The sequence below is a fragment of the Sycon ciliatum genome, chromosome 5 (assembly GCF_964019385.1).
Source record: "Sycon ciliatum chromosome 5, ocSycCili1.1, whole genome shotgun sequence".
In the NCBI taxonomy this organism is placed as follows: Eukaryota; Metazoa; Porifera; class Calcarea; order Leucosolenida; family Sycettidae; genus Sycon; species Sycon ciliatum.
The window spans coordinates 9,449,277-9,474,432 of record NC_088647.1 but is presented as its reverse complement, the minus strand read 5'-3'; the positions used below and the strand labels follow the sequence as shown (position 1 = coordinate 9,474,432).

The following is a 25,156-nucleotide window of genomic DNA, read 5'->3' as shown; positions in this document are numbered from 1 at the left end:
CACATGACCAAGTTCGCGCATCACGCTGGACGCTCTCTCTTGAAATGATGGGTGGATTCGGACTTCCAATTCCCTGGCTTACGGCTAGCCACACCTCATATAATATTACAATGTACACTTTTAAAAGTCACAGTGGGCGATGAGAAAGTGCATACCGGTACTAGTATCAGTGAAAAAAGGATGGAGGTGTGATCGGGGTACTAGTACCACATACTGGAATCAAAGAGCAACACCTTTCTCTCACACACACACACACTGCACACAGTCACTTGTGCGCACACATACCTTGTATGTGGCAACGATGACTTTCACATCTTCATGGACCATTGACCTGACAATACTGGACTTCCCCACATTGGGTTGGCCCATAACAACAATCTGAAACGTAAAAACAAGAAGTACAAAAAAGATACAATACCTATGTGCCTGTCTACAGCATCATCTGAATCATTACCTAATACAGTGATGCCTTTGTACTTGTACATTACTAGCCATTAGATGTGGATAGAAACAAACCTCGGGTAGTGCCTTGGGACCCTCCTCCCGTTGAGATTCGGGGAAGAAAACACGTCTTGGTGAACCCAAAGTATACTCTGCTCGATTGAAAAACTTCTTCGCCCTATCAATGTGTGGTTTGGACGGTGAAAAGTACTGAGGTAGTGTATAGCGCATTGCCCACCACCAGGGCACGGCATGCTTGGCATATGGGCCACACATTCTTCCACTTTCAGCTGCAGAACAGATATTCCAATCAATTTTGATGTTTGCTTCCCTTGATTTTGTATTTTGACTTCATCACTTGTCTTTTCTTTTTTGTCAATTTTGAAGCACCTCGCTTGACGGAAGGGGAAATTCCCTTCTCGAGCAGCTGAAGGTGTCATGGCCGGCAGCAGAAAATGGAGTCGATCGATCGAGTCGATTGCAGCACGCCTTGACATCGTGCTCTCTGTCCAAAAATGACGCAGTTATTTTAGCTTTCTTGCTGATCCTTGATCTTGCGTTTTGTTCTTGTTTGTTTCGAACAAGTGGAAGTAAGAAAGTGAGTGAGTTGTTGTTTGAGTATTCTGCATCAGGCAAAGCTAACTGATCTATTCCCTTTCACTCGATCCCAGGAAGGCGTGCGTGAGTATCTGTGAATACCACGCTGGTCTGTAACGATGGCGGTACGTAGTTTTCTCTTCTCTCGATTTTAGTGACTTGCAAGTCGTGATGGGGATAACTTCTGTTCATGCTTCGTGTCTTCTCAGACCGAGAAGAAGAAGCCGGAGAGCTTCGCCAAACGGCAAGCTCTTCGTGACATTGAGCTGGAAGTTCAAGAGAGGTGGCGTGAGGACCAAGTGTTCCAGGAGGATGCCCCTGCTGTGAGTAGTATCTGATTTATTCTACGCCTTTGACAAATGAGGCCAAGTAGTATCATCTACTGCCTTACTTGCGAGTAGACTACATTATCTGGTGTTGATTTTGACATGGGATCATGTCTGGTGTGTTCTTTATGTGGTGCCAGTTGCACACATAACTTGAAATACTGTCTGGGTCATGTGACTGGTACACTAGTCCATTCATTCTCAAACACACACACATATTGGCATATTCTACACTGGTGGGTGTGTATGTGTGCGCTAGTTCAACCTGTCCATTCATATGCTGTTGTGTGTGTGTGTGTGTGTTTGTGTGTGTTGTGTGTGTGTGTGTGTGTGTGTGTGTGTGTGTGTTGTTTGTTTGTTTGTATTTATTATATGTGTGCGTGCACGAATGCGCACGTGTATGTATGTGTGCAAGCGCACACGTGTGTGTGTGTGTGTATCTATCCGTGGGTGTGCATGAGGGTGTGTGTGTGTGTGTGTTTGTTGTGTCCATGTGTGTGTGTGTGTCCGTGTGTGTTTGTGTGTGTGCGCGCATGTTTGTGTGCATTCACATATGTCATTAATTGCAATTCAGGCGGATTCCCCAGATGCCAGGTAAGGCAAATTAAGGTTAGCCATTTGCGCTGATCGCCTGGGTGATGTTCGAACCTTCTCAAAATGCTGAATACTAGCATTATCATCTTTGTGATAAAGCCCACACATGCCTGAGAAATTTAGAATTCTCGCAGCTGTTGTCAATTTAGAAGAAAAGCACATGCGCCCAGTGGCATCCACTGCTGTGATGGCTGAGCCGTAGTGCAGTCTGCGCTCTCTATACAGTCGCACACTTAGGTAATCTGGCTTGGCCCTTGGGACAAAATTGCGTGACTCACCGGTGAGTGCATGACTTATCTGTAAGCGGGTGACTTTTCGGCACGAGTGTGACCTACTAGATACTGTACACGTATGCATACACGCTGTCCCTTTTGCAAATGTGCATGGCTTTTAGCGCAAGTAGACTGTGTTCACACAGGTGCTGTTCACAGTTTTAAAGACTTGCTTTGCTTGAGTTGGAACCAGTACCAAAGTGTTTTTTTGCACAGTCTGAACTGTGTGTGCGTTGCTTGCCATCATGTCGCGTGATGGCCACCGTATGATATACTTGTGCAGTCCAGCTGCCATGCTTGCCATCGTGTCGCTTGATGGCCGTATGATACTTGTGCAGTCTTAACTGTGTGCCATGCTCGCCATCGTGTCGCTTGATGGGCATACGATATACTTGTGCAGTCTTAACTGTGTGCCATGCTTGCCATCGTGCCGCTTGATGGCCGTATGATATACCTGTGCAATCTAGCTCATTGTTCAGTGCATGTAGCCCAGTCTTTAGTGTGCCATGAACACTTCCTGCTGGCAGCACGATCAGAATCAAGGAAGGATAATTAATTAGTTGTTTAATGTGGGTGAATGTTGTGTGTGTGTGTGTGTGTGTGTGCACGCGTGCTTGTGTGTGTGTCTGTCTGTCTGTGCATGTGTCTTTGCTTGTGTGTGTGTGTGTGTGTGTGTGTGTGTGTGTGTATGTGTGCGTGTGTGTGCGCGTATGCGTGCATGTTTTGCGCATTCAGCCAGGACAAGTACTTTGCCACGTTCCCTTTTCCGTACATGAACGGACGTCTTCACTTGGGCCACACGTTTTGCATCTCTAAGGTAAGAGTACATTTTGAAGGAAAAAACCCACTTTCCACTGACATGAATATCATTCATGATTGGCTCACAATTAATTTTGAACGATCATGTGATTCATGATCAGTATGAAAGAATGTACCTGGATATTATCTTCGCCTTGCCTCCAGACGAGCCTATCACACGAGCAAGACTTTCAATAAGATTGTTCCCCCGGCCGGCATGTGGAATTCCTTTACCTACCAGTGTACCTTTGTGTTGCTCCTCAAAGTGTTCACGTTACCAAGAGTACATAACCCCCCAGAGTGTGCAACTCCACTATGGGTGCTGTCCCGACAGAATTTCAAGTTGACGTCATTTTGATGATGCAATGCACTGTACACGGATTATCAGACGAATCCGGAACCTGTGGTTGACCGAAGCCGATCGATCCTGTACAAATTATTGGAAAGAAAAACGTGTGATGCGTTGACACCCGTACACATGTTGTAAATCACTGGTGCAAGGAGCATTGCGTCATAACTAATGACGTCAACTTGAAATTCTGTCGGGACAGCAGGGTATGTGGGAGTTGCACACTCTGGGGGGTTATGTACTCTTGACGTTACCTAAGGGGCTGTCCCGTACAACAGCACTTTTCAGTGTCATTTGCTTCAAATGTGTGTTGAGGACTACATCAATATACTGGCTCATGTGTGTGTGTGTGTGTGTGTGTGTGTTTATGTGGTGTGTGTGTACCTTTGTGTTGCTCCTCAAAGTGTTCACGTTACCTAAGGGGCTGTCCCGTACAACGGCACTTTTCAGTGTCATTTGCTTCAAATGTGTGTTGAGGACTACATCAATATACTGGCTCATGTGTGTGTGTGTGTGTGTGTGTGTGTGTGTGTGTGTGTGTGTGTGTGTGTGTGTGTGTGTGTTTATGTGGTGTGTGTGTACCTTTGTGTTGCTCCTCAAAGTGTTCACGTTACCTTAGGGGCTGTCCCGTACAACGGCACTTTTCAGTGTCATTTGCTTCAAATGTGTGTTGAGGACTACATTAATATACTGGCTCATGTGTGTGTGTGTGTGTGTTTATGTGGTGTGTGCGTGCATGCGCTTGTGTGTGTGTGTGCGTGTGCATGCGTGTGTGTTTTCTGGTGTGATACTGGCGTATTCACTGCCACCATGACACACTTACCATCGCAGGCTGAGGTAAGGTATCTATGTGTCCGTACTGTGTGCTCATCTTGGTTTCTTTTTTTTTATACACAAAGGTAGTAGGCTTAGGTTCTGCGAAAGTGCTCAATACCTGATTTAGGCAGAGCGGCGTACACAAAGGCACACAATGAAAACCTTGGCAAATTCCGCTGTGACTGTCTGATGATTGGTTCAGCCATGAAACTCTGAGTCACAACGGAATTTGCTTTGTGTGCCTTTGTGTTTCTTTTTTTTCGTATTCATTTGTTTTGCGTTTAGCCCCCACCCACTCATGCACTCCTACATATGTTGTGAATACAGATCTACCACGTGGTGCAGCGCAATGCCATTGAGGCATGTTCTGTGGATGTTTGGATTTGAATGGCTATTTTTAAAGTGCTCATCGGGACTAGTCAGTGACTATTGGGAGTCTCCTTGCACGGTGTGGTGGGTGGGTGAGCATCCTTGTCATGGATGCCTGTATCTGCGTGCAGATTGGTCAGATTGAGTCTATTTCTAATGAGCTAGCAATTCAGGCCCTCATACCTCTATGGTCTTTTCTTCCCTTTGGTGTGTTCCTGTGGCATACAGTTTGCTGTCGGCTACCAGCGTCTCAAAGGCAAGAGGTGCCTCTTCCCTTTTGGTTTCCATTGCACGGGCATGCCAATTCCGGTTAGTAGCGCGTGTCTTGATAGTTGACTAGATGCTTGTATGAAATGCCACTTCACACTCCCCACCTCTACACATAACATGTTTGTTTGAAAACTTCTTTGCACTCCCCACCACTACACGCAGAGTGTTTGACTTTGGACTCACCCGCCATGTTGGCGTGGCATGTGTGTTGTATCCAGTCAGCCAGGGTCCAAGTTGTAAATCCGGCTGGCATTCGGAACAGCGCGTTTGAACAGGGCAGTGCTGCAGTCGTTGACTTGTCAGCTCAACTGCGCAGGCTCTGCTACTTTGCACCTGGTGTATTGGGCAGTGTGCTTTGGAGGACAGTGTGCTGTGTAGAGTTGATCCTAGTGAACACTTTCAAGATGTTGTTCAAGAGCCTGAAGTGTATCCTTCTTCTTAGTATTATCACATTCTTGTCTGGGAGGAAACTGTTCGAGTTGATCCACTTGCGTTAATTGCATGTGCTCTCCAGGCGTGTGCTGACAAGCTCAAGTATGAGATGCAGCAGTTTGGCTACCCACCAAACTTCCCAGTTGATGCTGAAGTTGTGGAACCAGCAGCGAAGGAAGCTACTGCTGAGAAAAAGATGGCTGACCCGACCAAGTTCACAAAGAAGGTATGTATCTAAAATAGAATAGAACACATGGGAATGGGGACTTGTTACAGTCGTGGACAGTTGCTTCATAACTCGTTCCCATGTGTGTTCTCTTCTATTTTACATTTCATTATTGGCTCAGTGTCCGAGTTAAAGTTATGTATTTGGTTGTACTTTTGTGTCACATTAAATTTAGACTTCTTTACGGCGTGTACTGCTGTAGTGTAGAAACCCATCTCTCACTCCCTCTCTGTCTGACTGTCTATCTGTCTGTCTTGCATGTTTGTCTGTCCCCCTTCTTTCCACTCTCTTGGCGCACATGCACTGCAGGATTTGCCTTGTGTTATTTCCGTCAAGTGAGGGACCGGCCTTCTCTGCTGTTATGCTTGCGTAGACTTATTTCAGGATTGCTTCAATGTTGTGTATGTTCTTGCTTGTTGGCGTGTCCAAGTGTGTGTGTGTGTGTGTGTGTGTGTGTGTGTGTGTGTGTGTGTGTGTGTGTGTGTGTGTGTGTGTGTGTGTGTGTGTGTGTGTGTGTGTGTGTGTGTGTGTGTGTGTGTGTGTGTGTGTGTGTGTGTGTGTGTGTGTGTGTGTGTGTGTGTGTGTGTGTGTGTGTGTGTGTGTGTGTGTGTGTGTGTGTGTGTGTGTGTGTGTGTGTGTGTGTGTGTGTGTGTGTGTGTGTGTGTGTGTGTGTGTGTGTGTGTGTGTGTGTGTGTGTGTGTGTGTGTGTGTGTGTGTGTGTGTGTGTGTGTGTGTGTGTGTGTGTGTGTGTGTGTGTGTGTGTGTGTGTGTGTGTGTGTGTGTGTGTGTGTGTGTGTGTGTGTGTGTGTGTGTGTGTGTGTGTGTGTGTGTGTGTGTGTGTGTGTGTGTGTGTGTGTGTGTGTGTGTGTGTGTGTGTGTGTGTGTGTGTGTGTGTGTGTGTGTGTGTGTGTGTGTGTGTGTGTGTGTGTGTGTGTGTGTGTGTGTGTGTGTGTGTGTGTGTGTGTGTGTGTGTGTGTGTGTGTGTGTGTGTGTGTGTGTGTGTGTGTGTGTGTGTGTGTGTGTGTGTGTGTGTGTGTGTGTGTGTGTGTGTGTGTGTGTGTGTGTGTGTGTGTGTGTGTGTGTGTGTGTGTGTGTGTGTGTGTGTGTGTGTGTGTGTGTGTGTGTGTGTGTGTGTGTGTGTGTGTGTGTGTGTGTGTGTGTGTGTGTGTGTGTGTGTGTGTGTGTGTGTGTGTGTGTGTGTGTGTGTGTGTGTGTGTGTGTGTGTGTGTGTGTGTGTGTGTGTGTGTGTGTGTGTGTGTGTGTGTGTGTGTGTGTGTGTGTGTGTGTGTGTGTGTGTGTGTGTGTGTGTGTGTGTGTGTGTGTGTGTGTGTGTGTGTGTGTGTGTGTGTGTGTGTGTGTGTGTGTGTGTGTGTGTGTGTGTGTGTGTGTGTGTGTGTGTGTGTGTGTGTGTGTGTGTGTGTGTGTGTGTGTGTGTGTGTGTGTGTGTGTGTGTGTGTGTGTGTGTGTGTGTGTGTGTGTGTGTGTGTGTGTGTGTGTGTGTGTGTGTGTGTGTGTGTGTGTGTGTGTGTGTGTGTGTGTGTGTGTGTGTGTGTGTGTGTGTGTGTGTGTGTGTGTGTGTGTGTGTGTGTGTGTGTGTGTGTGTGTGTGTGTGTGTGTGTGTGTGTGTGTGTGTGTGTGTGTGTGTGTGTGTGTGTGTGTGTGTGTGTGTGTGTGTGTGTGTGTGTGTGTGTGTGTGTGTGTGTGTGTGTGTGTGTGTGTGTGTGTGTGTGTGTGTGTGTGTGTGTGTGTGTGTGTGTGTGTGTGTGTGTGTGTGTGTGTGTGTGTGTGTGTGTGTGTGTGTGTGTGTGTGTGTGTGTGTGTGTGTGTGTGTGTGTGTGTGTGTGTGTGTGTGTGTGTGTGTGTGTGTGTGTGTGTGTGTGTGTGTGTGTGTGTGTGTGTGTGTGTGTGTGTGTGTGTGTGTGTGTGTGTGTGTGTGTGTGTGCGGTTGTGTGTGTGCGGTTGTGTATATCCTTTGTAACTGGTATGACTATGTGTACCTGTGTATATGCTTTTGTTGTGCATGGTGTAGCCCAAGAGCAAGGTGGCAGCAAAGACCGGCGGTATTAAATGGCAGTGGCAGATCATGCGTTCCCTTGGACTGCAGGATGAGGAGATCAAAGAGTAGGTGTTCTATTGGACTCGGATGGAGCCAGTTAGTTGTAGAATGTCAGTACCGTCGGTCAGTGTCGTGCACTGTTATCGCATGAGCTGATTGTTTAGTAACTGGTGGTGTTCGTGGACAGTATAGCATAGCTTGTAGTTCCTTGGTCCTTTCTCTTTTGTATAAGTGTTCTATTACTAGTACATGTGTTAGTGAAAAAGGAAGATTCGGGACTGGCGGAAGCAGTTTTTGTTTGTCCGGCCGTGCCATAACCGTGTGTGCTTTGTGTATGGTATAGAGGGCACACATTACCTCAGCAATAAGCACACATGAGTGGCCGAAAAGGTGATCAGGTCATTGCCTGACAAACCGGAACGGCTCTGGCGGGCCTGAGATTGAGCTGCCATGATGCACAGTCAGTCTCTCTCTCTCTCTCTCTCTCTCTCTCTCTCTCTCTCTCTCTCTCTCTCTCTCTCTCTCTCTCTCTCTCTCTCTCTCTCTCTCTCTCTCTCTCTCTCTCTCTATCTATCTATCTATCTATCTATCTATCTATCCATCTATCTATCTATCTATCCATCTATCTATCTATCCATCTCTCTCTCTCTCTCTTTCTCTTTCTCACTTTTGCATTTTGTGTTATTGTTGCTGCTGCTGTTGTTGTTGTTGTTGTCGTCGTCGTTGTTGTTATTGTTATGGTTTGGTGTGGTTTAGGTTTGCTGATCCTCAGCACTGGCTGAAGTATTTCCCGCCCAAGGCACAGGAAGACCTGAAGTGTATGGGCGTGAAGGTTGACTGGCGTCGTTCCTTCATCACCACTGACATCAACAAGTACTATGATTCCTTTGTGCGCTGGCAGTTTATGCGTCTGAAGGAGCGTGGCAGGTTGGACTTTGGTATTCGGTGAGTGCACTTGGTCGTTCAGTTCCCTCAACCACATGTACTCTTATAGGCAATCTGCTGTTACTTTCCAGAATTGGGCACTAGATCAAGTGAGACCTTGTCATTGTCCACTCATTCCTGCTCTGTATCTTGATGATCATGTTCATGCACCATGCCGTAGTTTGCATGCAGTCGAATAGTGCTGCTGCTGCTGTGTTTATGTTAGTAATGTAGCTCATTCAGACTATGCAACGTGAGTCATCTTGTGCATTCCTAGTGAGTGATTCACAGACGTATTTCCACTCAATACACAATGGATAAGATAAACGGGCAGTACCTTATTTAGTAGAATAACATTTGCTGTGTGTGTGTGTGTGTGTGTTGCCACTCTGACCGGTTGTGCTTTGTAGTTACTCCATCTTCTCGCCTGTGGACGGACAGCCGTGTATGGATCATGACCGTGCAAGTGGTGAGGTAAGTTACACGTGTACTCGCATACAACGGTGTCAGCAAGGCAGGCGACGCTGTGAAAGTGGCTGCTTCATGCACTGTGGACATGGATCTTTGGGAGAGAGTTGTTTTGCAAGATAAACCATGATACGTTTGTATATGCAGCGTAGAGTGCAGTGCTCAGTCCGATCAAGTGAGTCAATGCCACGCCGGGCGGTGTGCAGCACCAGGCCTGCAAACACTGGGATGTGCAGTGGTACAGGGGCGGTGTGCAGCCCTAGGCCTGCGAACAGTGGGATGTGAAGTGGTACAGGGCGGTGAGCAGCCCTAGGCCTGCAAACACTGGCATGTGAGCTTGCGCAGGGCGAAGACGTGATTCATCCGATTGGAATTCTCTGAGCAGCACTGCACTTGAAGATGCGTTCGGATGCTTTCTGCAGCTCCTCAAGTCGCCAAGTACATGTACTTGTGCGCTAGCAGCCACATCTCAACGCGCATTGCTGTGTTCGAGTGCGATGTATTTTGTTGAGGCAATTTGAACAGGTAGTATACATAGTGCAAGCTGTCCACGCAAATTCTGATTCATGTCACAAGGCTCGAGAGCTTGAACTAACTACTTCTCAATCTCTTTGTTGTGGTTTGAATTGCATGTATGAGCGTTTTACTTTGCCGATGGCTGTTTGTTGGTTTGGGATTTGCTCGGAATCTTGCTTCCAGGGTGTAGGGCCACAGGAATACACTTTGATCAAGCTTGGCGTGCAGACTCCATACCCAGAGAAGCTTGCGTAAGTTCAACGGGGCGGGGCGTGTTTTTGTTCTGTCCTGGTGGTAGCAATTCGCATCATTTGGATGATTGCACTGCTGGGAAACTGCAGCAAACTATTCCTCCAATGGTCCTAGAGCCTGCGGCCGAGGTCCTGACTTCTGAGCCCGGGTTGGGGTTGTGGTCCTCTATACACAATGTCAAGTGACTTTGGGTAGCATCATAGCTAGGCTGCACCATGAAGTGTGTACAACGTGCGTACACATCTGTAGGATGAAATGGGACGTTGTGCTCTTTTCAGATCTGCACAGCACCAGAACTATGGCAACAGTCTCTTCAAAGTGCCCGTTTCGTCCAGGCAATGTGTACGGATGTCGTCATTATGATATCGTGCACACGGTCCATTCACATTCCCGGAACTAGTCAGTATGTTGTATTAGACCAGGCTAGTTCTACTGAAGTTTCACAGTGAGATGCACACTGTGATAACAGATGGCGTTGTTCGTTCTGCTGGATAGGTTTGCTGGTGACAAGCGTGTGTTCCTTGTTGCCGCCACTCTGCGTGCGGAGACCATGTACGGCCAGACCAACTGCTGGCTCCATCCCGACATTACGGTGAGCTGCTGCTGCTGCTGCTGGCGCTGTTTGTGACGTGTGTGGTGTGCAGAATATTTCTACACATGTGCTGCTCACGTGTGTATGCGTGGCGGGCGCCTGTACATACATAGTCTACATGAAAATACGTAAACATTGTTCACCAAGGGGGGGGGGGAGGGGAGGGGGCACAGTGCAACCTGTCAAGGGTACCACCTGTCCCAGAAGACCACCAGAACCTGGACCGAAGGGTATCATCGTGTCCAGTGAATGGCCCTGCATAAGGGGAGACCGCCTGCACACAGAGGTCATGATTGTGGGCACCCTTACGCTGTGTGCTAAGACAGGTTCACACTGTACAGTAGCTTTGTCTTGCACTCAGTTTTGTATTTGTTTGTTGATTGTTTGTTTTTGTTTTACTTCACCAGATACACAGGCATTTCTGCCTTCTCGTCTATCCATACGGCTAGACTCTCGGTGAAAGATGAAATTTGCTGTTGACTGTATTCTGTATACCATTACTTTCCTCTGTTCTCACAGTACATTGCGTTTGAAACAGCCACTGGTGAGATCTTCGTTAGCACTCGCCGTGCTGCAAGGAACATGGCCTACCAGAAGCTGACGGCCGAGTTTGGAAAGGTCACCGAGCTGGCCGTTCTCACCGGAAAGGTACACGTCGTCGTCGTCTGTGTTGAGTGAAGTGACGTATTGTTGTATGCATGACTGTACAGACTGTTGTTGGATTGCAAGAGTCATGTTAGGTGTTCAGTGTGGTTTTTGTGATTGTCAGTGCGTGCATGTAGCTTTGTTCTAGTTTCTGTGCTGTGCACGATAAATAAATGGTGTGGTACCAAACGTTTCCAATGGCTGCCGTGGAGAATGTGCAGAGAGGCTCACGCGGCCATCATGCATGCACGGTGCTGACCAATACCTTTGCGAGTGTGGTGGCCCAGCATAGATTGTGATGCATGTCTACAGGTTGTGTAAGTGCCACCTCCTAGCCATGCAGTACTTGTTCATCATGATTATCTTCATGAAGGAACTTCCGTTTACTTCTATGGATTGCATGGGGCATGTGTAGGAACTTCAGTAGAATCATACGGTTTGTGTGCATTGCATTTGTAGACCCGATGCATTATTTTTTGTTAGTACGCTTTGTGACACTGGTACAGTTGTGTTGTGTTGTGTTGTACTCAGCAAACTTGCACTGGTGTGTTGGTGTTGTTTTTCCGCTTTGTCCAGGACTTGCTTGGTGTGGCGCTGTCAGCACCACGCTCTACATACTCCACGGTCTACACCCTACCTATGCTGACCATCAAGGAAGACAAAGGTCAGTGCGGTCCTAGCTGGTGAAAATCACTCTCGTTTAAGCCACATTTTCGTAGCTTTGTGTGCTTAAAGAGCCCACACGCTCTCTTCCATTAACACTGCAATAGTTCAACTCGTTTCACGATAATTATTCCACTCTTAGCTGTTTATGAAACTGCAGGAAGCCTCCCCACTTTTACTTTGTGTGCTTAGTTACTCTGTGTTTGATATTGCCGTGCACGGCAAAAGAGCGAGGTGCATACCGGCACCTGCATCGGATCACTTTCTTCGCCACACCCTGAGTGCACAGAATCCACACTGGAATATCACCGAATGTCACGTGATAGCAGACAAATCATTTTTTTGTTGTTGTGGTTGTGCAGGTACCGGTGTCGTCACCTCTGTACCGTCAGACTCGCCTGATGACTTTGCCGCCCTGCGTGACCTCAAGAAGAAGGAGGTCAGCCATTGTCTAGTCATGTCCTTCAACTGTCCGTTTACCAAGTATAGTTGCACTGCTTTATATTTGCATTTTGCACTGGCCTCAAGCAAAGGTCCCTCCCTGCTTCTAGTCCTGGTTGTGACAGTCAATTTTTTCTTCAGGCATTTACTGTTTGCATCTTTCCCTCAAACCTGTGAATGTTTTGAAAGACTTGGTTGGAATTACTTTTTCTGGCAGCGAATTGTTGGTCAGGTACAATTTAGTTGCTGATCTGCAGCTATTTCGACAGAAGTGTTCGTCCTGCTGACCCGTGAATCCATGTACTGGCATTTCATGGTGACTTGAGTGAGAGATTTGACTGCGATTCTGCAACGTGTTTTGTGATGGCACCTCGAAAATCACTCCGCAACTGCTATCTGTGTTTGCGTTTTCCCTTACAGGCTCTTCGCAAGAAGTTTGGCATCACGGACGAAATGGTTGCCTTTGAGCCTGTGAGTGTTCAGCTTGGCTGTGCGTCTATTCCATTTTTTGCAATGCCATGTATGGAGTTCAACTTTAAGCACATGTACTTTCAAAGCCTGACTCTTAGTGGACTTTTTCTTACTTCTCGTGTATGGGATAGGAGCACTGCACGGTGGGTGTGTTGCCTAAGCTCTATCTGCAGAGCCAACCTAAGTCCTTGCCCACTCACAATTAGTGTACGCATGGCGAAGTAGTGTGTAACTGTAATCAACTTATTTTCGCTGACGATTTATTTTCGCTGATTTCGCTGCTGGGTACCAACCGGCCAAAGTAAATTGCAGGCCGAAATTTGTCATAGAGGCAAATGATGCGTTATTGAGCCATGGCTGTATGTGAGAGCAGCAAGTACCAATCGATTTCTTTTTTTGAAAACCCCAATCGGCCAAAGTTAAATGACGGCCAAAAGTTTCATTTCGAGATCGGCCAAAGTTTCTCACCGGCCAAAATTTGTTGATTTGTATGCGTCGTCTCCCCCTCCATGTGCTGTTTTGCAGACTCCCATCATCCACATTCCAGACTTCGGTGACCTGTCTGCAGTCAAGGCCTGTGAGATGTTCAAGGTCACTAGTCAAAATGACCGTGACAAGCTGCTGGAAGCCAAGGAGAAGACGTACCTCAAGGGATTCTATGAGGGTGTAAGTCTTTTACTGATCACGGTTTTTTAGCTTTCCAAATCAGGAATGTATCCCATAAGGTCCATAAGGTCCAGATTGTGTGGTAGTACATGTGCTAGCATTATCATATGCTTTCCTGTAGTGTTCTGACTATGGGCGACTGGCCCGAGATGTAATACTTTTATGGGATTCGATAAGCTAGTTTCAAATCGGCACTTTGACTGGGAATTGGATTCGCACGTGTTGGCTTTTGATCATGAACCTCGTTAAAATGTGTGTAGGCAAATGACTGGATTTGTGTGCACAGGCATACATACACATGCACACACACACACGTGCACATTATCATGGCATGATAGCCAGCGGAATTTGTCAGTGCACCTATTTTATTCCAAATCTACGTTGCACAGGACATGGACGTACATGTACATGATGATGATGATTTAACACGTTCTCACGATCACAGCGCAAACAAGGCAGAGGACCCACTGTATGGGAAACCGGTTTATGGTTGCAGTCAGGAACACTGTTTCCCATACAGTGGGTCCTCCGCCTTGTTCACGCTCTCCACCTTGTTCACGCTGTCATCGTGAGAACATGTAAAACCTATCAGGCAAGGCTTACATACTAGTAGTACAAGGGCTCTAAATATGCGTGCGTGTGTGTGTGTGTGTGTGTGTATGTATGTGTGTATGTGTGTGTGTGTGTGTGTGTGTGTGTGTGTGTGTGTGTGTGTGTGTGTGTGTGTGTGTGTGTGTGTGTGTCACTGTGTGTGTCACTGTGTGTGTCACTGTGTGTGTATGTGTGTGTGTGTGTGTGTGTGTGTGTGTGTGTGTGTGTGTGTGTGTGTGTGTGTGTGTGTGTGTGTGCTTTATGCAGGTGATGCTGGTAGGTGAGTGCAAGGGAGAGAAGGTGCAGGATGCCAAGAAAATCCTGCAAAAGTCTATGGTTGATGAGGTATGTATATCGGCATTTCAGTAATGCACCTGTGCGTTGCTTCACTTGTAGTTCTACTGTTCTAGTGGAACATCTGTGAGTCTCTCTCAGCATTGTGACGTTCTTGCCACTTATTGCAGCGATGAGAACAACAAATAATCTCGTGTGATTGATAAGCACAAGTATACTATGTACCATGTTATGTTGAATGTCCCGCGGTGTTGAGCACTGTCAGCACACTGGGTACATCCTCCGGTGTCCTGCATACAGGTATGTGCTGTATCAACACTTATGCTGTCCTGTTCTGTTGTTTCGTTGCCGCAGGGTCAAGCTATCATCTATTACGAGCCAGAGAAGCGCGTTGTATCACGCTCCGGTGACACTTGCGTTGTTGCCAAAACTGATCAATGGTAAGGGCAGGTTGCCTCGATTATGTGTGTTCATTCAAGTGGGGCAAGGAAAGGGGTGTTGATCCTCACTGGACCACAGGCCACTGTGCAAAGCCTTTCATACATGTACAAACTGTTCCCAGTTTGCCACTCTCATACCGTATATTTTTCTTTGTAGTGTCTATTGATTGTTAGGTTGAACTGTGGATGGGAGACTAATTTAGAGGTACAAGTTCCCCTTGCACCATCCTGGATGGTTATTGATTTACCATGCACCTTGATCCATAGAGGGTGGTGGTGTTCCTAAGGATGCGGAAAACTCTGCCTCCAGCCGAGTCTCACGCGAACCGTGATCCTTTTGGTTCGTTTCTGCATGTTGTTTGTTTCCCTCCTTGCTCGGTGCTGTATTACATACTGCTCTGCTTGACGACACACACGTGTGCGTGTGTGTGTGTGCGTGTGCGCGCGTGTGTGTGTGTGCGTGTGTGTGCGTGTGTATGTGTGTGTGTGTATCTGTACTTTGTAGGGTGCTGCAGTACGGCGATGAGCAGTGGAAGAAGGAGGCTGGAGATGTTCTGGCACAGATGGAAACGTAAGACACTTCATGCACTACTTCGACAAGTACATGTACTATGAACCATGAACAATCACATACCAGTATAGATCGCATGGATTCACAGCAGTTATATTAAAGGCCTTTGAAGGGCATAGCATTTTCGAAGGCATTCAAGGATGTTTTCGCCTCGAGCCGGTCCGAACCCACAGCACACAGCATCGCAGGTGTCTCAGCGACGCCTTACTTTCAGGGTGTGCAATCATCTGCATGCCTCCCGTGGCACTATTTGTTTATCAGAAGAAGAAGAAGCGATTCAAGGATTTCGCAGTGAAGACTCTGCCGTGCTAGCAGTCTGTTTCTACGGAACTCTCATACTTCAAGTTTGTCGGCCTCGGCGACTTCTCAGGCTTAATAAACCCGATGACAATGTGGCAAGGGTTTTCTATGTGTACATTTTAACATCTTATCCTGATGTTCTTTTCTTTGTTGGTCATCCACCCCTGTGCCATCACTTGTCCTGTTCTGTGTTGCCCTCCGGTCATTGTTCTGTATGCAGGTATCATGACGAGACACGGCACAACTTCGTGAAGACCCTGGACTGGCTCCATGATCACGCCTGCGCTAGGATCTACGGCTTGGGTAAGGCGAGCGCCGGCACTGCAATCGTTAATTTGTGCATTGATGAAGAGGCGCTTGATGATGGTGCTGATCTGCCCCCTGCACAGCCACGATTGCACATTGTCCCCAAGAAAATTCCGCATCAATTCAACAAAATCAAAGAAATTGTTTGGGTGTTGCAGTTTTTTGCACCTTTACCCATAGAGGGTGGTGGTGTTCCTACGGATGCGGAAAACTCGGCCTCTCACCGAGTCTCACGCGAACCGTGATATTTTTAGAGCTTAATTCCGACTTTTATAATTAGAAAATGCCTCAGAACTCTACAAGGCACATAACACTGCGCGGGACTTGCTTCTCATTGGTGTTCATCTGTGTATTTGTGCATTCGGTTAGGCACTCGCCTGCCATGGGATGACAGCTGGTTGATTGAGTCCCTGTCGGACAGTACTATCTACATGGCCTATTACACGGTGGTGCACTTCCTGCAGAGCGCAGTCGATGGCTCTCAGCCAGGCACTGGTGACATCAAGTGAGTACTGGAGAACTGGAGTACACTCAGTGAACACCTCAGCACTGCAGCACGTGGGACAGCAGAACACCATGTGTCTATAATATGGTTACGGCACATTTATAGTACATGTGTGTTGCTATCCGGGGTACTTCGTACTGTATTGTCTGTGTAGTGGTCTGATCACAGTGCACTACATTACTACACTGGATAAGGGTTTATAACTAGGTCTATACTGTTTTAAAAAGGTGCCTGGCAAGTGAAACTTAAGCAGCATCGTGCAACGCCAACTTCCATCCTCGCACAATCACTGCGTTGAGATTTTCTACTCTGTGTGTGTGTGCGCGTGCGTGCGTGTGTGTGTGCGTATATGCGTGCAGGCCGGAGCAGATGACACCGGCCGTGTGGGACTATATCTTCTTGAAGGACAAGGAGATTCCCAGTGACTGCACCATCCCGGCTACAATCCTCCAGTAAGTGTACAGTCCGTTAACACTCATACCTCGGCTATCCGGACCCCGAAGTTACGGGCACTTCAGTACCGGGCACCCTTTGGGCGAGCTTCTGCATGGCTAGTTTAGGCCCTTTCCTCGACATTCAAGATTGCTGTAGTGCTGCCAGTCATGCAATATGTGCACTGTGATATGTTGTGTGTATGTGCTGCTGCTGTACAGGAAAATGCGCAATGAGTTCCAGTACTGGTACCCACTGGACTTGCGCGTCTCTGGCAAGGACCTCGTGCCCAATCATCTCACCTACTTCATGTACAACCACGTAGCCATGTGGCCGGAAGAGAAGAACAGGTGAGTGGGTGCGCATGAATTTCTGTGTACATTTGGATTTGCATGTACATGTACTGCCTAAGTGCCTTCTCTCTCAATCTAGAGCATCCCGCTTTTATTAACAGCCAGGTAAAGAGAGATGGTATGTCTGGCCTCTGGGTGCAACTAAGGTCAAACGATGGACGAATTTAGGCGAACTAGGGCCTCGCGTGTTCCCACACCAGGGCATTACTCTAGTGTTCAGCTCACTATTTCTGTAAGGTGAAGTGATCACGGATAGACCGCAGAACATGCAATATGTATACAGTGTACGAGCTCGTACATGTTGTATGGCTTACAGTTAGGACTTGTTCATGCACCCCACCCTGAAAGCACGACCATGAGGAGCTCCACGTGGTGTTCTCGTGGTACTGTACGTGACATGTGTGGGGAGTCAATCATGTGGGCAGATGATACCGTACCGGTACCATGCCGTGATAGTACCCTGCTAATTGGTCTGTGTTTGCGATGCGCTCCTGTTACTAGTACCCAAGAGTAAATATGGTGAAACTGGTGTGCTACTGGTATGTGTGTTTACTGTGTAGGTACTGAACTTGTTTTACTCGTGCGTGTGCGTGTGTTTAGGTGGCCCCAGGGAGTGCGTGCCAATGGACACTTGATGTTGAACTCTGAAAAGGTACTAGTGTGCTCCTCTCGCCTCCTTTGTGTGTGTGTGTGTGTGTGGGTGGGTGGGTGGGTGGGTGGGTGGGTGGGTGTCTGTGTGGGTCTGTGTGTGTGTGTGGGTCTGTATGTCTGTGTGTCTGTGTCCTCACCCTGAATCTTCAATATTCGTTGTTCACATGCTCTCCCACCCTGTGATGCTGACAGATTCCTGTGTTTGCACGCGTGTGTGTTGTCCTTGTGTTGCGGTGCAGATGTCCAAGTCTACTGGCAACTTCCTCACTCTGCATCAGGCAGTGCAGCAGTTCTCAGCTGATGGTAGGTGTCGCCGCAATGAAGCAACAAACAAACAAACCAGCACTGTCCGTACATTGAATAGCAGTTCCACTTATCTTGCCAGGGATCTCTTGCCTTCAGTGCTCATATTTCAGTGATCATATTTCAGTGATCAATCTCAGTCTCCAGTTCTTGTTGCTGTCTGATGGTTACCTAATGGTGGGTCACAACATACTTTGTTCTATAATTTTGTGCCTTGTGCATTATTCACTGTACTTGCATAGTGTGTTGGATTGCACAGGACCTCTGGCTGTTTCAGAGTTCATTAACATTCCGTAAACATGTCTCCTTTCCCCGCTGTTGCTTTGCTGCTGTGCCGTGTAGGCATGCGGTTCGGTCTTGCTGATGCTGGTGACAGCGTGGAGGATGCTAACTTTGCCGAGGAGACTGCCAACTCCGGTATCCTGCGCCTGCACACGCAGGTTGAATGGACAAAGGTAAGGGACGTTGCAAGCCTGTCCTCGGTGGCCACCCCGTGGCGCAGACAATCAATTTTGTACTTTTGTACTACATATACTACCAATGTCGACTGAATTATTCGGATGTTGTTTTCACGGTAATGTGGTTTGGTACCTCGGATGATTGGTCTCGTGTTGCAGTCTGTTGGCTGTCTGATTTGTAGGACACTCCATGCGTGTATGCGCCTACCTATATGTGGGTTGGGGATAGTAGTATTTGATGATTGTTGTAGGGTACTATTTTGCAATGATCTATTCCTTGTTTCTGTACCACTTTGTCAATGTAGGAAGTGTTGGCTGGTATTGACTCGCTCCGCACCGGGCCCAAGACTCTCTTCATGGATCAAGTGTTTGAGACAGCCATCAACAACTGCATTCAGCTGGCTGACGAGAGCTTTAGCAAGATGCTCTTCAGAGATGCCCTCAAGTTTGGCTTCTTTGAGCTGCAGGTAAGTAGGCTGGCTAAGTTTGTATGCTGGGTTCCCGACTTATCGAATTCCCTAGCTGTGCTGTACGGTCAGAGTAGACTGCACCACCCTATGAGCCACCCTGTACCCTTGCCTTATCCAGTGATATACTGGTTTGAGGACTGCACAGTGCAGCTCTCTATGTAGTCGGTCAACTGGCGGTCAACACACGCTGGACATGACACGTTCTATCTCACTGCATAGTGCATACACTTCTGTCCAAGTACAAGTATTTGTGCCGAGACTAGTGTCATAGTCTGCAACCAGCCACAATCATTTGATTAGTTTCCTCGGAGACAAACATGCTATAATAATGTTTCGTAATGTTGTTCAAGAACCTGAAATCTCATCCACCCTTCCAGGAAATATCCCTGATAAGTATCCATTTACTTTTGGAGAATCCTTCTAGTAAGTCTGAATGAATGAAATTAAAAGAAGAAAGGACCAAAGGTTACAAGTTACCCATAGTTGTCCAACTTGGAAGTGTGCTGTTTAGCTTGTTTTCGTCTTGAGTGCGCTCACTTTCCCCTTTCTCAAGTTATTTCACGCCAACAGCCTTCCAAGTTGGAAGGCTGTTGGCCCCTCAAAACGAACATACACCTGTTTATGCAGAGGATCGAGATTTTTTTAATGAAGTGCAATTTTCTCATGAAACGTGACCAGCTGCAACTCTAAATTCACCATACACCTAGGTTTACGTTGCCACGGTCGCACAACCTTGCCATGGCTATGTTCACGAGGTTGACTTTCACTTTCTGTAGGTCATAAACTACATGTTTGCACAGTGCCCGTCCATAGATAGAGTTCGATATTTTTTTCACAAAGACGAGAAACAGGGACCAAACCGCCTCCCCCCCCCCCCCAAACGAACGAGTATCTTCTCTAAAAAAATATTGATATTTGTGGACGACCCCTAACTTGTAAGCCTTTGGTCCTTTCTTCTGTTAATTTTATCATTGGCTCTCCATCCGAGTTGACTGAATGAAAGTGTGTCCTTTCTTCTAAGTATTCTAATCCCTGATTGATCTCTGTTGTTGCTGATTGTCTGTTGTTGCCCAGTCTGCACGTGACCAGTACCGTGACATGGCGGCTTCCGGCACTGACGGTATGCATCGCGACCTGGTGCTTCGCTTCATTGAGGTTAGTGGTGCTGGGTTGAGCTGAGTGCTCTCCATTCAGGTGTGACTTATCATGATTATATTCTCATAACAGCCACCTTCACTTCCTTTCCCCAGGAGACTCCCTTTGATAGGCATCCATTTGCCTCTGGAGAATCCTTGAAAAATATTATCAATATCAATCTATTCTGTGGGTAGTTGGATTGCGACTTTAGGGGTGTGTTTACCTTGGGACAATGTATTAGAGCATGAACCAGATTACTTCTGCAGTGCTGAATCACTATGCAGCATTTCATCGTACTAGTAGACTGTTTTCGAAGTAGGGAACTTTCGCTAGGGATTTTAATTTCGCTATTTCGAAACTGTCACAGAATCGTGAATTTAAATCGCCGCAAACAGCTCTGTGCATTGATTGTAGACTGTACAAGATCCAACTGAAGGGATAGAATCGCGAAAGTTTCTCATCATGAGCCAGTGCATTTCTTCCTATTAATGCAAAATTTGCATGTAGCGAAAGTTTCTCGCTTTGCAGTATTATGTTGTGGGCCAGTGTTGGTCAGTGCCTCACCGTAGTTTGGTGCTGTGAAAGTGGCTGGAGGTTTCATAGACGCACGGTCTTGTATGCAACAATGCAAAAGCAGAAGCATTCTCGGGCCACGTGGACTTCAACCAACGCTGGTACACACGTGTGTGTGTGTGTGTGTGTGTGTGTGTGTGTGTGTGTGTGTGTGTGTGTGTGTGCGTGCGTGTGTGTGTGTGTGTGTGTGCGTGCTTCTTGTGCACTTCAGGTTCAGGCCCTGTTGCTGGCGCCGTTCTGTCCTCATATCTGCGAGCACATCTGGACTCTGCTTGGCAAGGTGAGAGGTGGCCCTCTCTACGAAGCTATGCTCTTTTTTGGGGGGTTTCTTTGAAACGTGAATAGATCTTCATACTGTGGTTTACCTTAACAGTCGGTGGATCGGATCTCTTTTGATTGCACCGAGGTCATTATGGTGTGTGAAATCCTCTCCTTCTTGCTGTATGCGGTCAGTTTGTGATACTCTTGCAAAGTATGTTGTGTTAATCAGTCGTCTCCAGCTTGACAACTAAGAATTCTGCTTGCTCTGCATCTTCCATTCTTCATACAGGAGAAGAGCATCATGCATGCCCGCTGGCCAGAGGCAGGCACAGTCGACAGCTTGAAGCTAGCTGAGTCACAGTACCTGGGTGACGCGCGCCACGACTTCCACACACGCATCGAGGGCGTCATCTCTGCCAAGAACAAGGGCAAGGGAAAGGCAGCGACTCCCGTAAGTCAGTATCCTGCTGGGATGTTGTACAGTGCGAGCTTGTATGCCTGTTTGAAGTACTCACTGTGTTCCTGTACTCTGCCTGTGTGTGTGTGTGTGGGGGGGGGGGGGGGGGGTAGCTTGAACTGCGAGTCTTTACCGGCCCGATATTGATAAGACTGGCCTTTCCAATACTGCTCTGTGCTGCAGTACATCTGGACGGATTCTGTGCGATAGAAGGATTCCGCTGCCAGTTCAGCTGTTCGCATAAGACAATACGCCCTGTTTGTGCATGTGCGCACGTTCTACATGTGTGTGTGTGTACATGTGTGTGTGTGTGTACATGTGTGTGTGTGTGTTGTGTGTGTGTGTGTGTTTGTGCACGCCGTGCGTATGTGCATGTGTACATGTGCTACATTCGTGTGCATCTTACAGACTATTGCGGGTATGAAGTACTGCGTCAATGCCAGCATCTACGTATCCAAGGAGTACCTGCCCTGGCAGCAAGGTGTTTTGACCAGTATGAAGCAAGCGTATGAAGAGGTAGGTTGGAGCCCGACCCATGTCTACGACCTTATTTGTGCGTCTAGTCTGTTGCCATCGTTATTGCAATGTACGCTCTGTTTGTAACATGGAAAAAACTTATGCGATCGAGTCCACTTACTAATCCTTGGCTCACCTCGGCTTAGTTGGCTCACCATCTGAGTTCTTAATCTCTGTTTAAACGAAAACTTATACTTAGAAGAGCTTGCACTTTCTTTGCTCAGAATGTGTTGTCCAGAGCTTCAAGCAATGTCCCCTTTCTACGGTATCTCAACTGGCTGAAGTACTGTTCCAGAAACATGATTTTATCTGATCAGCCACTTCACCTGGCAGTAAGGAGCTGGCCAAGTTTCTCCTCGCAGACTTACAATTGTTGTGTTGTTCTCTTGTGCTGCTGCGTGACCCATCTGTTGTTGTTGTTGTTCTTGTTCTTGTTGTTGCCCCTGCCATTATCGACAGGGCAATGGTGTGTTCCCCGACAACAAGGCCATGCTTGGCAAGCTGAGTCACATTCCCAACATCAAGAAGTACATGAAGAAAGTCATGCCCTTTGTGCAGTACATGAAGGTACGTGCATCTCGGAGACCCAATCACCACATATGATAGTTGACTGGCTATATTCAGTGTAATGTGATGTGCAAGGTATATTGTAATTCCCAGGGTCTTTCACTTGACAGGCTATATCAGTGGAATGCAAAGTGCATTGCTACACTCTGCTTAGACTTGCAGTTTGCCTGGCCTATTTTCTCATGGTCTTCTTTTATTGATGCTGTGTTTCTTGACCAGGAACAAACTTCAAAGCATGGCGTCTCGGCCCTTAACTTGTCAACATCATTCGATGAAGTTCCCCTGCTCCAGCAGAACATTGCGTACTTGAAGAAGACACTCGAGGTATGCTACCCTATGGAGTATGGTGGCTTTGGGCAGCGGTCCGATGTAGTCATGTATGCTGGTGCTGTGTCCATGCCACTGTGGCAGGTCTCTCGCACGCGCACACCCCCCCCCCCCCCCCCCCCACACACACACACAATATTTTCCCTTCACCCGAGAAGGGTTGTTTCCGCACGCATGTGTGCGTGCGTGCATGTGTGTGTGTATGTGTATATGTGTGTGTGTGTGTATGCAGCTTGGTTTGTGTGGTTGTTACCTGTGTAGCTGAGCTGAGTGTCAGACTGTAACCTACCGGGAATGGTTGTTTATTGGTGTACTGGTATTTCTTATCTTTGTTATCTCTGCCATTGCCATCCAGCTTGAAGAGATTCAGATCTTTGACAGCAGCAATGCCGACAGCAAGATTCAGGATCAGTGCTACCCTGGCCAGCCTTTCGGTAGTTTCAAGATTGAGGAGAAGGTAGGATCTCTATGTTTTGCTGGCTTGTGCGAGCTCAATATGACTACTTCTCGGGGAAAAGTGGTGGTTGAGAATGGCACATTACTAATTTATGCTGTAAACAAGAATTTTCTGTGTGTGCGCGCGCGTGCGTGTGTTGTGTGATGATTTCTTAGGCATGAAACTTTGAGTTACAGCGTATTTCCAAGCGGACCCGTCTGTCTTCCATATGTGTATGTGTTCGCATTCAGCACTCTGTGGACGGCTGACTGGATTGACTTTGCTATGTGCATGTGCGTTCGTACTTGTGTGTGTGTGTATTTCTCTCTCTCTCTCTCTCTCTCTCTCTCTCTCTCTCTCTCTCTCTCTCTCTCTCTCTCTCTCTCTCTCTCTCTCTCTCTCTCTCTCTCTCTCTCTCTCTCTCTGTTTAGCCACACGTCATTGCCAGCATGTCTAACCAGCAGGTAGGGCGGCCACACTTTGCAGTTCGCTTCCCGATCTTCAATGGTGATACAGTAATGTCGGTGGCTCGACGCCTAGTCAAGCAAGACGGCTTCATGGACAGTAAGCTGCTTACACAGTGTTGAATGTATGCTTTTTGCCATCCTGGCATTAGTAGCTGTGGTACTGTGCCTGTGTTATAAACTTGTTTTGTCTGGAAGTAATATGTTGATATGCTATACCTTGCGCTTTTGTATTTGTATTTGTATTTATGGATTCTCCAGACCTTAGCCTAAATTAAGTGAGTCTCCTTGCACTTGCTTCCAGTACTACCAAGAGTGCATATGGACTCTTGGTACTACATGTAGTACTTTGTACATCACTGTAGACACATGTGCACACGGATGGTTCATGGGAGCACTGATGATGCACAGTAACTTCATGGGAGCACTGATGCTGCACAATAACCAGTCTTCTTGTCCTGTCAAGGTTCTATCAAGGCAGTATGATGTTCGTTTGCTGATGTGTGATTGTACGTGTGCTGACTATTTGCTGCTGCAGATGCCAGTCAGATCTCGTTCTGGCGCTACAACGACTTAGTCATGGGCATGCGTGTCATCCCGTCAGTCAACGAACCTCACTCTGGCCAAACGCAGCTGCCTGGCAAGGGAGTGTTCTCCCTCAACGCTGACAAGACCGGTCTGCTTGTCCAGGAGATGCTCGCCGACGGCCTGCTTGGAGAGGCTGTCCTGGTCGGAGATCACATGACGTATGATGTCTGATTGCAGCATGCTGGTAGCAGCACTGTTGAAACGTGTTCTTGACTGGTGAACGGCTCCATTAAACGTTCGTATGCAGCTCCTACGGAATGGGTTGACTATTCATCAGAGGCCCGCTCGCTCGAGTCTTCTCTGCGATATGCTCTCATGCTTGAACGCTACCGGAAGATTAGCTGCCTGTGCTCTGTAAACTTTCCTCGTGAACGTAACTGGTGATAATTTCTTGGCTGAAGAATACTCTGGCTTAGCGTGCATAGCGGGCTCAAACATGGCCACAACCATGGCTTTTGGTACAGTGCAGAAGACGAAGGCATGGCCACTTCCAAAACATCCTCCGTCTCTAGTTTGCTAGTGTTTCCTGTGTTTCATCTTGCTCTCCGAAATTGGAGGCGGGTTTGTCCGAACGGATTTCCAGCCCCGCCATTTATGTACAAAGTCAGCTGTGTATTTATTACAGGCGAGCATGATAATGTATTTATTGTCCATCCTGCTTCCATGCATCTACTGCTGTCATGACCAAGCTTTTTGTCGAGAGTACCATAGCTCACCATGCCTTATGCTGTGACATTGCCGCCGCGGTTTTCCGCCATATCATCATTGAAGGTCACCTTTGCAAGTGTTCCCAATTTTTTCCTTCGTATTTTTATTATCCTTTTGATAACTGCTACCTCCTGGTCTGTCACTTTCTTTGGCAGTAGTGTGTGGGGCCAATCTTTTGCTCTTCTCTTCACCATGCGAACAAAGCCAAAGTTTGCAGTAGCGTGGGTACATCCTGCGCTAGTGCTTCTAATGTGTAAAATACCA

The 25,156-nt window shown here is 47.3% G+C and overlaps 2 protein-coding genes across 2 annotated transcripts in view; one reads left to right on the top strand and one right to left on the bottom strand.

Annotated features, from left to right (window-relative positions):
- LOC135817502 (probable GTP-binding protein EngB) overlaps positions 1–819 on the bottom strand; it is a 3,803-nt gene extending 2,984 nt beyond the window's left edge. Inside the window, exons 1-2 of the mRNA XM_065330704.1 lie at positions 517–819; positions 286–378 (exon numbers count right to left, since the gene is read on the bottom strand). Coding sequence (XP_065186776.1) covers positions 286–378; positions 517–717 — 294 coding nt within the window. The 5' untranslated portion in view covers positions 718–819. The remainder of the gene's footprint in view (positions 1–285; positions 379–516) is intronic.
- A 169-nt stretch (positions 820–988) lies between these two features.
- Positions 989–25,156, top strand: LOC135817504 (leucine--tRNA ligase, cytoplasmic-like). Its single transcript, XM_065330705.1, has 37 exons — positions 989–1,039; positions 1,113–1,163; positions 1,248–1,361; positions 1,939–1,958; positions 2,966–3,053; positions 4,791–4,871; positions 5,347–5,490; positions 7,520–7,611; positions 8,303–8,491; positions 8,881–8,944; positions 9,638–9,705; positions 10,202–10,298; positions 10,818–10,946; positions 11,520–11,607; positions 11,969–12,045; positions 12,468–12,518; positions 13,044–13,184; positions 14,043–14,120; positions 14,424–14,509; positions 15,015–15,080; positions 15,601–15,683; positions 16,056–16,191; positions 16,551–16,643; positions 16,845–16,973; positions 17,577–17,628; positions 17,867–17,930; positions 18,273–18,385; positions 18,694–18,855; positions 19,933–20,013; positions 20,780–20,848; positions 21,119–21,280; positions 21,695–21,802; positions 22,262–22,369; positions 22,589–22,693; positions 23,052–23,153; positions 23,564–23,696; positions 24,135–25,156. Exons 2-37 carry the CDS (start codon positions 1,158–1,160, stop codon positions 24,353–24,355), a joined length of 3,600 nt encoding a protein of 1,199 aa, XP_065186777.1. The 5' UTR covers positions 989–1,039; positions 1,113–1,157; the 3' UTR covers positions 24,356–25,156.

Coding starts and splice junctions, on each gene's coding strand:
- LOC135817504 (XM_065330705.1), top strand. Junction 8,945..9,637: donor ATGACCGTGCAAGTGGTGAG/GTAAGTTACACG, acceptor TCTTGCTTCCAG/GGTGTAGGGCCACAGGAATA. Junction 14,510..15,014: donor GTTGCCAAAACTGATCAATG/GTAAGGGCAGGT, acceptor TGTACTTTGTAG/GGTGCTGCAGTACGGCGATG.